General features: G+C 42.5%; 1 protein-coding gene across 3 annotated transcripts in view; it reads right to left on the bottom strand.

Annotated features, from left to right (window-relative positions):
• Positions 1-294: 294 nt before the first annotated feature.
• Positions 295-12,728, bottom strand: part of LOC134213089 (SPRY domain-containing SOCS box protein 3) — a 36,179-nt gene continuing 23,745 nt past the window's right edge. For all 3 annotated transcript variants that reach the window (XM_062691674.1, XM_062691670.1, XM_062691671.1), the window contains exons 3-4: positions 10,003-10,261; positions 295-9,079 (exon numbers count right to left, since the gene is read on the bottom strand). In XM_062691674.1, the coding sequence (XP_062547658.1) occupies positions 8,822-9,079; positions 10,003-10,261 (517 nt within the window). In that variant the 3' untranslated portion in view covers positions 295-8,821. The remainder of the gene's footprint in view (positions 9,080-10,002; positions 10,262-12,728) is intronic.

The following is a 12,728-nucleotide window of genomic DNA, read 5'->3' as shown; positions in this document are numbered from 1 at the left end:
GTTTATTGATAACAATTGTTATTCCTTTGTGTGAATCGCGTCGCATCCCATCGCACGTCGCGTTTACTCTAGCGAGTTCCTTAGCCTGTTACCTTCTTTATAAGTTACCCATTCATTGTTAGTATGAATTGATTCTGGATTATGTTGTCTGTGTAGGTCTATTCACAATCATTCATTCAAGCAGAAATGGATATCATCTCAAATAAAAACTACGAAGTCATTATTCAAACCGAATCAAATACACTTAAATAAAGGTCATCCATGCGGACTGGCTAATTCGGCTTGCTCAATCGGTTCATGTTACATGGTTGACTCAAATTTTCGTACATTTGCATTTCCATGACACATGCTGCAAAAAGGCGTGAATAATTATTTTCATTAATTCTAAGATACTGAAAGTTCAGTTTACATTCCTCATTCAAAATTTATGTTTGCACAAAAATATGTTCTGTTTCCATAGAATAGTGTTGTTAAATTATTCAATATTCTTAAATTTGTGCACGTACGATACTAGCTGATGTGTATCTATCGCCACGTGCTTACCTAAACCTTAAATTCATTTTTCTACTATGTCCAATTGTCATGCCTCTGTGCTGGGCTATCTTTGACTGCGAAATAATTAATTTACTTAATAGCTACCAAATACTTCTCGATTCATAGAAAAATAAACATCATACATTTTCATTCTTTGATTCAAATGCTTCCTTTCGTTTGTACACAGGCTCTTTCTTCATTCTCCACATCCGTTTCCGGTTCGTATTGCACACTCGATGGCCCATTGAATGTTTTTCACATTTCCTTCATTATTATATTTATCATTTGTAAGACCCTAATCAGCATCATTCCCAAGGACTTAATCTGTGGAGTGAAGTGTGGGTCAACGTTTAAGTAGTTTTGCCGCAGGCTGGTTGTATGTTCGCCTAACACAAATACACATTAGTTTATGGATTAAATATTCTTTCGTACAACTATTGTTTTTCATTTGCTCTACATGATAATATGTTGAAGCGGATACGAATAAGTTTCATAACGCATCAGAACTCCGATTCAGTATGGCACAGACCCCAATTCAGTCGGTCTGATTGGAGTACAATTCTTCACGAGATTTTCGTTTTACACTAGATTTAAATACATTAACCATGTGCGTATTGTGAGTGAAAAAGGTTCAACAAACTAAAAGTTAAATCACAGAAATAACGGCTGCTGCTTGGTGAGTAAGGAACGAAAGACTGCCTGTAACATAAGTATGGATAATATTTACGAGGAATGTGTAAATAACAATGAGTAAGAACTGAGCATTTTCAACTGGGAAAGGGAAATCAACAGCCCATTCGGTTATCATTCCGCCTAATATCACTGGTAGAACTAAATTGATTTGACTTACATATATTAGATTCGTCTTATAACTGTATATGACGAACGCTTTCCTATACACATCAGAAATAACCTTCATTTCAACCTACATATACACCCTGGAACTAGCTTCCGATATCGCTTCTTATCCATGTCTTACATCCTAAAAGCAAATTTTGAATCTATTCGAATTTTGCCGATTGTAGTTTACGTTTGTGCTCTGTTTTGGGACATCTATTGCTGCTACTTGGGATTTTAACATATGACACATTCATGATCTTAATAGAGTTTGGTCAGCAAGGTTTTATACATTTTCTTTTGCCCAACTACTGATAGTGTAGATCCCGATGTGCAAATCTCTATTTCAAAAATTCATCTGAGCTTTATACTGAGTCCTAATTTGTAATTTATCTCTCGAGTGAGTGGCTATGCGGCATAAAATGAGCGCAACGTGGTGCCAAACCTTGAAGCACGTGAGCAGGGCATACATCCTGTATAGGCCAAAAAACATGAGGAGTTCTGGGGCTAGATCATCTGCCAGGAGGCGGTCGATTTTGCAGATGTCAAGAGAGACGAGAAGACCAAACGTGAAGCCAGATTCAAGAACAGGAATAATATAAATCCCTGTTGGTATCCCGTGTCCACGATTCGCAATTGAAGCTTTATTTTTTTCGAACCCAAGTTTACCCAAGAAAACTTTACAAGTTTTCGAACCCAAAGGCATGACCAGACGGATGAATTTGAAACGGCAAATTATAGCATTGCGTTTTGATTCCGGCGCAATGAAGGACCAGTTCTTGGAATTCGATCATCTTGTGAGATAATATCGTAGAACAGAAGCTGTGCTTGATAGTTTAGACGATATTTGTCAGATTCTATTCCACTGAGGCCGGCTGATCCCGCCGTCCCGTCAGCACCCAAAACAATGCCGAAGAAGAACTTGTCCTTGCAATTTGTTAAGTGCAGGCCTGGTGGCCGAGGAGATAAAGCAGCGAGGAAGAAATGGGATGGTGTGGCCTTTTCCAGTTCGTGAAATCAACAGAAGGAAAAAGAACTTCAAATGTTTTGGATGTTACGAAGGGCACGAGCGGTCCAACTGTCCAACTGCCAACGGAATCAGCAGCAAGACAAAGGAAACAGCGATCGAATGCGAACGTGCCCAAGTAACCAAAAGTTCCTTTAAGAGTACGTTATTCGCTTAGTCAGCTTCACTGAGCTGCTTAAGCGAAAAACGCACTCTTAAAGGAACTTTTGGTTACTTGGATGGCGCACAACAGACCTGCGTTGTTTGTTGCTTTGGCTAATGGAAGAGAAGTTTCCGAACGACGGCCGTACAGTGCTTTGTGGGCCATTGAATGATTATATTTTTGTGGGGTTGAAGCCACTGGAGACGCCTGTGGAAATTGCAGTAATTAGCTTAAGGACAAGCCTCCCGGAATCCAAAATTCATCTACGCGATCAATCGAAGTAGCTCGTGACGTCGTTTCTGTGGAGTCGCCAAATTCAGAATCGCGAACAAGGATAAAAGGATTGAGAAGAGTGTTTGAATTTGTAAGCCATGATCACGGCACACAAAAAACATTACTGGTTTAGCTCGTATGTAAACATTTAATTTGAATGTATACATGTGACCAAGGTCCTTTCGTATGTATAGGTTAAACGACTTTGTCAGTAGATGGGAATAACCAGCGCGGGGGGGGGAGCATTAATTTTCAGTGCAAAAAAAAACAAACGAGCATAACTTCTTCTTCTTATTGGCATTACATCCCCACACTGGGGCAGAGCCGCCTCGCAGCTTAGTGTTCATTGAGCACTTCCACAGTTATTAACTGCGAGGTTTCTAAGCCAGGTTACCATTTTTGCATTTGTATATCATGAGGCTAACACGATGATACTTTTATACCCAGGGAAGTCGAGACAATTTCCAATCCGAAAATTGTCTAGACCGGCACCGGGAATTGAACCCAGCCACCCTCAGCATGGTATTGCTTTGTAGCCGCGCCTCTTACCGCACGGCTAAGGAGGGCCCCGAGCATAAATTCCATACAAAAATCCAAGATGGCTGAATGGGGGATATTGACAAGTCAGAACTCCCCCCAATAAATGCATCCTGCGTGTGACGTAAGTACTCTCTTCGCACAAGCTGAACTGGGACGATGCTCTACGGTCTCAGCATGCTTACTTTTGCACTCTTTGCACTCTTTTGCTTTCGTAAGGAACCCTTCCAAACGGAATCTCGCGAAGCCTTTTAGGCTTCTGAACGGAATTCTTTTTGGGCTCCAAACATAATCTTTTTAGGATTCCATTCATTCCGTTCGAAAGCCCAAAAATATTCCATTCAGGAACCCAAAATAATTCCATTCGGATGTTCAAAAATATCTTCGTTTGTGAGTTTTAAAGACTTTCTTCGTTGCTTCTGATTTCCTTAAGGAATTATGGAAGCTTCCGAACGTAATTCTTCTGGGTTTACGAAAGGAGTTTCTTCGAGCTTCTGAACGAAATTCTTTTGGACTTCCGAGCGGAATCATATTGGACTCCCGAACAAAATCATTTTGGGGTTCCGAGCGGAATCTTTTTAGGTTTTCGAACGGAATCCTTTTGGACTTTCGAAAGAAATATTTTTGAGCTTTAGTTTGAAGCCTTCGGGGCTTCTGATCATTCTTTTTCTGCTTCTGGATTTTGTCAGTCCATGAGGAATCGGAACCTAGAAGAGTTTCGCTCGGAGGACCAAAATATCTCGACACCCAACAGAAATCCGTTTTGTTCTTTGGGTTGATTATGAAGGCTTTCTAAAGGAATTCTTTTATGCTTCTAAACGAAATACTTTAGGGCTTCCGATTGGAATACTTTCGGGCCTCCAAAATAGAATTTTTTGGGCTTACGAACCGATATATAACTTTCGAATAAAATTATGTCGGGCCTCCAAACGGAATCAATTTAGACCCTCCAAATATTTTTGTACCTCCGAGTGGAGCCGTCTGGGCTTCTGAATAGAATCTTTTTCTGCTTCTATATTGCGAATACCGAACAGAGTCCTTTTAGGATTCCGAACAGAATATTTTTGGAACTTTTTTCGGAAGCCCAGAACGATTCCGTTCGGAAATCAAAAATGATTTTGTTCAGAAGCGCTAAAGGATTCGGTTTGAAAGCCTAAAATAGTCCCATTCAGAATTCTGAAAGACCTCCGTTCAAAAGATCGAACATTCCGATCGGAATTATTCCTTTTACGTATCTTCTCCGAACCGAATTCTTTTGGGCTTCCCATTCGAATTCTTTCGGACATGCGAACAGAATTCTTTTCAGTTATAAAAGTACATATTATCAAAACTTATTCCAACTTTTTGATTATTGACATATCGATATTCTACATTGTAAAAAGTACAGTTTTGAATAATTTTCTAATTCTTGTACCACATAAACCCCATACAGACAAAAACAGACTTTTTTTTATAAGATTGACACATATGCAGAGCTTAAAATATTCATCTTCATGAAGCAACTTCGGCCCGAATTTTGACAAACATCGCATGAATATTCAAAACATAGAATGACATAGTCAGACGACTAATCTTCGAAATGATTCATTCGACTGTCACTGAGTGTGTTTACCATGTGCAGAAAAAACATAATTAGCATTGTTTATGTTGATGTTTACCGTTGAAAGTGCCTCGCGGATGAAAATCGGATTCAGTCCTGTGTGATAAATCACTTTACTCATTTGAAACGTATTCAGATTTCAGATAATTAATCAATTTGTAAAATGTGCATAAATATTCAATGACTAATATTCAACTGAATATTGACTGTCCAGAGCCGACTATGAATGTGTCGGAAGTGAACTGACAAATGAAGAAAAATGGACTTCACCAAAAAATTTCGATTATTTTACACTCTGCACATATGTACTTATAAAAATTGAATCTGGCATCCGTGGAAGCCAGTTGTCGTGAAAAAGCTCGCGAAGATGAACACTACACGAGTTTGACCGAAAATGAGAATGATACTTTGTAACCCGGTGAAGATGGGCAGCCACTTTGTATCGAGGTAAGCGAGGCTAGTTGCTAAAGGATTATCCTGAAGCGTGGTTTCGACTATTCGGAAAGCTATTCTCCGGTAGCTCGGCTGGACACGCTGTGGACAGTACTGGCGATAATGAATTGTGAAGGAATGGTCATCCATCAAATGGACGTTAAGACGGCCTTCCTAAACGGTAAACTGGCAGAAGAAATTTATATGCAGCAGCCAGAGGGTTTCAGTCAGAAAGCAAATCTTGTATGCCGTTTGAAACGATCGCTTTGCGGGCTAAAGCAAACATCGAGGCAATGGAACGAATGATTCGACGCATTTGTCAAGCAACTAGGATTCAAGAGAAGCTACAATGATCTTTGCCTTTACATCCAAGAGAAGCTTGTGCATAGATGGTCAATTTGGGTGAAGTCTGTAATTTTCTTGGGATGAAGATCGACGGAGACGTAGAGCAGAAAGCCATGCGCATCAGCCAGCGTTATTACATGGACCGTTATTTTTAAATAGAGGACTGTCGTCCGATATCTACGCCAATGGAGAGCCACTTGAAGCTAGCGAGAAGAACTTTGAAGCCCTACCGTGAGATGGTAGGCATCGCTCACTTCGAAACCGGATTTGGCTTCAACCGCAAACTACTTCAGTTTTAGGTCTGTCCAACCAATGACCACTGGAATCATCTACGAAGAGTTCTGTGTGGTACTAGCTCAGAATGAATGAATGAATAACTTGAGTGAACACTCACCGTGAGACTCTCCATAATCATCAAAGCAATCTATGTGTTACCTTACTTCAATCAGTTTCTAAACGTCAAGCAGGCAAGACGTACATAAATAGTGTCGGCACAGATTGATTCCTTTTCGTTGGTATTTAGGCACGCACAAGATCTCCGATACATGTCGATCGATATCGGTAGTAGTCTTCAAGGTATTCGGCTCTTGCGTCAGTTGGACATCTAGGAAGCAACCGACTGCGTCTCTATCGTGGCCCTATGCAGTGTTGAGTGCCACAATCATTGGCTTACCCGTGTCTTGCGTGATTTGAAGTGGTCGTCAAGTGAACCAACCCTATTCTTCGAGGACAATCGGTCCGCCATCAAGATCACATCCAACCTCAAAGTCTCGGGCCGATTGACACATGTTGATGTCAACCATTTCTATGTACGGGAGCTTGTAGAGAAAGGCTGCATCAAGATGAACTATTTTCCTTCCAAGATACAGCAAGCAGATATTTTGATAAAAAGTTCACCGGCTCCAGCATTCAGAAATCTTCGTGCTAGTCTATGAGTTGGTAACTGCCATGTTTAAGCGAGTGTGTTAAGTCTGCAAGCCTTGATGCTTTATGCCCCACGGATAGTATTTTCTCGACTACAGCTTTGAATTCTGCGACTGTTGAACGTCTCGCGCTTTTTGCTAACGTATGTATCTCAACAGTAGGAAAAATAAAGAACGCGTTTTGGTTTTACTCCGCAAATGTTCCGGGTTTTATTGTCGTGTCCGTTCCAGACCATAATAATACTTTAGTACGTCCCATCTACTTAAATAGTGATACACTGAATGGCAGCAATTACCAAACTGCTGAACGCCACATATAAGATACTTTTTCAAATGTTATTCCTATACCGTTGACCAACACCAATTATAAGAGTGATCTTGGCACAGTACCAGTAGTTAATTCGTTAATTCATGGGCGAACGCTTCAGTATGGATCAGATGTCGGCCGTACGCAATTTAAAAATAATGTGGCACACTTTCAATAGGATTTTAATCCATTTTTATATTTTTTTTTTTTTTTCAAATAAATCAGAAATTCTTTACGGTAATTACTATCTGTAAATGGAATGTAGGTACCTACATATTTTTACTCTGAGACCCATTCTACCCAACAGTAATTATGATCGAAACATTGCAAACTAAAATATACTTATTAAGACCATTAATACAGATAGAAAAATCCCTGAACAGCAATCGAGTCCACTAATTTTGAAACTAAAGAATAATAGCCCTGAATTTCATCCTTTAGCTAAATATATCCCTGTCTACGATTAAATAACTTACTTTCTGACAACACTTCCATCAGGGTTCCGACAACTTGTTCAATCTTAGGAGCACATGATACTCACTCACGAAATTTTTCACCGAGAATTCGTTTTGTGTAAATAAGAAACGGTCTATGTGAGTGACAAAACTGAAGAACTGAACATGAAATTGTATACAAAAGCATAACTAATACAAAGGAAAAACTCACCATGATATGTCAAACATGGACTTGTTTTCCCTCGTACACTTCGCCACATCCTAGCAAGCGTGTTTGTCCATCCTGTTATCTATTTGTGAAATCTTTCGAAATTAGACCTTTTCTTATGGATTTTAAAAATTTAAAAGAACGAATCTGTGATTGTAAAATCCTAATATGTTGTGAATAATATAAAACGAACGTGCTCACCAACTTCCTAACAAAGTTGCAGTCTAAAATTCACAGCTGCAATTTACGCTGAATTTCCCATTGCTCAACAGCATTTGATTTCGTCTCGTCTAAGCAACAAAAAGGAACCCTGTCATTCATACCCGAGAACGATAAACCTAAAATCATCGAATTCCTGTCCTTTCTAAAATCTCATCCATCATTCTTCACAAAACCATTCTCTAAAAACTCTTCACCTCATCTGTTGTCACTTCTCGAACCACGATGCCTATTTACATCACTACATCTTGAATGCATACTAACATCAGATCGCATCGTCATATATTAATATGTCTTTTTATTTCGCTGATACTGCAACAGTTTCTTATCCTAACACTGAGATACACATTCTACAATTCAATAAATATAATTTTACATAGTGCAAACATAGGAATGCAATGTATGCATGCTTTTCATCTGCATCGCATCCTTTATCACTACACAGCAATATTTTTTTTTGGTATTGTACCTTATTTTGCATGCCGTTAACCAGCAATTGCAAAAATGACTAGATTGTTACTCGATCAGCCAACATTTGACTAACCATGGATCGATGCGCTGATCCGATGGATCGTTTTAGTGGCTTCAATAAATAAAAAAAATACTTCTTTTGTTCTTAACTCAGTCTACATAGTGACTAGAAGCATTTAGTCGACAAAAAAGCGCATTAATCAACAAGTCGTTGTTAAATGCCAGCAACAATGCATCTTAAAATTCGACATCTAGATTTAAGCAAACGAAAAACAAGTCAAAGCATCTTGTGAAGACACATCCGACTAACATTAAACTATGACTAGTTTGGACAACTAAAACGAGTTCGTATTTCTCAAGTACGGCTTCGACATCAACAGAAAATACCTTTACCATAATAATCAATAATAAATAAATAAATAAATAGAATTACCTATCAAAATAACAACATTAAAAAATAGCACTAGAGTTGCACCGACGGCCGCAGATAATTGGTTCGGTGCCAAACCATTTAGAACAGATAGTAATCGATCAGGTGCTGATCCATCGGCGTCACCGGGGTGCTGCAATCGGACAGCGCGTCCGCCAGATAGTTGGTGATGCAGTACGGGAGATTCAGTCTGTCCAGTTTTTCGCGGGTCTTGATGTGCTTGATGATGATCGCCCGACAGCGGTCCTGCAGGTTCACGAAATCGCGGCGCGATTCCGTCAGCACCATCTCCGTTTTGGCGGCCGTCGAGCAGACGATCGGGTACAGGGGCTCGCGGATCTGGAATGAGAAAATAGGTGAATTTTTGCTTACGTTAATAAAAGAGCAAAATTTTCAGATTTTTTAATATTGATAGAGCAATTTTGTATACCTATGTCAATATTTTATACATAATTTTTTTGAGCTCTGGTTGGGTAGACGAATGTAACCACCTCGGGAAATTTCCAATATTCTTAATACGAAATCCAGTGATATTTCAAAATGCTACAAATTTTCTTATACAAGGCATTATTGAAATCTAACACAGTCAAAAGCATCATTTTCTACGTTCTTCAAGCGATACCGATTTGGCTCAGCTTCGATCTCAAATGGAACAAATTTAAAACACGTGAATAAGCAATGTATCAAAAAGCTTCAAATATACCATACATATATTAATTATTTGCCATATTTATACTGTCAAGTAACCACCACAGTAGTACTTGAAGACTCTCATATATATTACACTAGCAGACCCGACGAACTTAGTCTCGCCTAAAATTGCTCAATTATCTGATTTTTTGTTGCATTCGCAATTTATTAGACGGTCAATAAATCTATTCTCTAAGGGCCAATTTCTTCACCTTCGCTTAACTCTTAAGCGGTGCTTACCCATACGTTTAAACCTGGTTTAAGGCCTAAGCGGAGGTGAAGAAATCGGCCCTAAGAGGGTAAAAGGGGTTTCGAACTGCGATAGAAACATTTCTTGTCAATAAAAACCTCCACGTGCCAGTTTTTTTTTTTTCAATTTGCTTGATTACTTCTCGAGTTCTTTAGACATTTGGGCTTCAATTTTAAGGAAGAGCTCTTACCCACCCTTCGTTCGTTACAAGAACTTTTTCTTGCCCAAAAAACCCCGGTTTACGAGATTTAAGTAGTTTCCGAGTCTAAAAGGGTCAAACAGACAGGCCGAAATTAATTTTTATGTATATAGATTCACTTACCTCATTCAACCCCCGAAAGGCAATCCCTAGGCAGACTTCGTCTTTGTAGTACGTTAACGTGCCGGCAATTCCGTCAAACAGAATCCCAATCTTAGTAGCCTGATTTTCCTTGAAGCGTTTGGTATAGTTTCGCGCCGTGCCAGCGTGCCACAGAAGTCCTTTGTGCGAGAGGCCCCATCCGTTCTTATCTTCACCGAGTAGGTTAGTGAAGGCATTCACGTGCAACCGAGCCTTTTTGGTTCCGATTCCAAACATCATACTGGAAAGAAAGGGAAAATAGTTTATCAGTTCATAAGTACCGAAAGCATGTCACTTGATTTGAAGTACACTGACCCACGCACCACACACACACACACACACACACACACACACACACACACACACACACACACACACACACACACACACACACACACACACACACACACACACACACACACACACACACGGGCGTCTCGCAAAAAGGCGCCGCCTACAAGAAGTTGGCGGAGGAAGTCCTAGGCGAGACGGTCAAGGTGAGGGCACTCACGACGGAGGTGAATCTAAGGGTTAAAGACCTGGACGAGATCACCGAAGTCGAAGAGCTCGTCACGGCACTGCGGCGACAGTGTGAAGTGGAGGCGTCCACCGCAGCCGTTCGGCTACGGAAAGGTCCAGCAGGGACACAGGTAGCATTGGTTCGGCTACCTGCAGTTGACGCCTCCAAGGTAGTCAAGTTAGGGAGCGTCAAGGTGGGGTGGTCGGTATGCCCTGTGGGCATATACGAGCAACCCGAAGTTTGCTTCAAGTGCCTGGAACCGGGGCACAAGCAATGGGACTGCAAAGGCCCTGACAGAAGCAAGCTCTGTCGACGCTGCGGATTGGAGGGACATAAGGCACAATGCTGCACGAACCCTCCCAACTGTTTGATCTGTTCCAGCAAAGCTGCGAACAGCAAGCACCCCATGGGGTCGACGTTACGTTCTGGAGCCCTGGCCAAACGAGTAGTTCGAACTGGAGGGTAGATGATGGCTACACTCACAGCGACCACCTGACGGTTCGCTACAGTATCGACTATACGACCAGCATTCAGCGGACGGAAGAAGGGGCGAGGCCTAGTCCTCATATGTGGAAGACATCATACTTCGACGACGAGGTGTTTAAGGAAGCGCTCCGCCGCGAGCACAATACTCTCGGTCTGAGTGGCGAGCAGCTGGTAACAGTACTCTCGCGTGCATGCGATGCCACCATGCCTAGGAAAGTCCACCCTAGGAATGGGAGACCACCGGCTTACTGGTGGACTCAAGCAATTGCGAACCTGCGCCGCGCCTGCCTACGGGCAAGGAGGCGGATGCAGCGAGCACGCACAGAAGAGGAGCGTGTTGAACGACGGGTGGCGTTCGTGGCTGCTAGAGCCGCTCTGAAGACTGAGATTAGATCAAGCAAAAAATCCTGCTTCGAGGGCCTGTGTCAAAGTGCCAACGCGAATCCATGGGGTGACGCCTACAGGGTCGTAATGGCCAAGACACGTGGGGCGATGGCCCCTACAGAGCGGTCTCCAGAGATGCTGGAGAGGATCATCGCGGGGCTCTTCCCACGTCACGACCCAAGCCCCTGGCCTCCCTTCGTGGAGCTGCCAGGAGCCAGGGTGGCCGACGAGGGAAGAGTAACTGTGGCGGAACTTGCGGGGATTGCACAGTCCCTTAGTGTAGGTAAGGCGCCAGGACCGGATGGTATTCCGAACCTGGCCATTAAAGCGGCCATTGCCGAGGCTCCCGAGATGTTCAGATCTGTCATGCAGAGATGGCTAGACGAGGGAGTCTTCCCTGAAGCATGGAAAAGGCAGAGCTTGGTCCTATTGCCAAAGGCGGGAAAACCACCGGGGGATCCGTCGGCATATAGACCAATATGCCTGCTTGATATGGCGGGGAAGGTGCTCGAGAAGATCATCCTCAACAGGTTGTTGATACGCACGGAGGGTGCGGATGGTCTATCGAGTAACCAGTTTGGCTTCCGAAAGGGTAAGTCGACCGTAGACGCTATCTTGTCGGTTACCAAATCCGCGGAGATAGCTATCCAGCGTAAGAGGGGGAGTTCGCTATTGTGCACTAGTGACTCTCGACGTGAGGAATGCTTTCAATAGTGCCAGCTGGGCAGCTATTGCAGATGCGCTCCTGCGTCTTGAATTCCCAGTACCTGTACAAGATTCTCGGAAGCTACTTCCAGAATCGAGTACTGGTATACGACACGGAGGCGGGTCGGAAGTGTGTTGACATAACCTCAGGGGTTCCGCAAGGTTCCATACTGGGTCCGGTGTTATGGAACGTCATGTACGACGGTGTCTTGAGGTTGAAGTTCCCGGTGGGCGTGGTAATCGTTGGCTTCGCTGACGATATTACGCTGGAGGTCTACGGCGAATCGATCGAAGAGGTGGAGTTGACTGCAGCCCACTCGATCGCAATTGTGGAGGAGTGGATGAGTTCCAGGAAGTTAGAACTGGCTCACCACAAGACTGAGGTGGTTGATGTTAACAACCGAAAGTCGGAGCAGCAAGCGGTGATAAGGGCAGGCAATTGCACGATCACCTCTGAACGCTCAATCAAACTCTTGGGGGTAATAATCGACGATAAGCTCACCTTTGGTAGCCACGTCAATTACGCCTGCAAGCGTGCCTCCACAGCTATAGTGGCATTGTCCCGGATGATGTCCAATAGCTCTGCGGTTTATGCCAGCAAGCGCAAGCTTCT

Source organism: Armigeres subalbatus, chromosome 2 (genome assembly GCF_024139115.2).
Source record: "Armigeres subalbatus isolate Guangzhou_Male chromosome 2, GZ_Asu_2, whole genome shotgun sequence".
NCBI lineage: Eukaryota > Metazoa > Arthropoda > Insecta > Diptera > Culicidae > Armigeres > Armigeres subalbatus.
The sequence above is the reverse complement of the archived record's forward strand: the minus strand, read 5'-3'. Positions and strand labels throughout refer to the sequence as shown.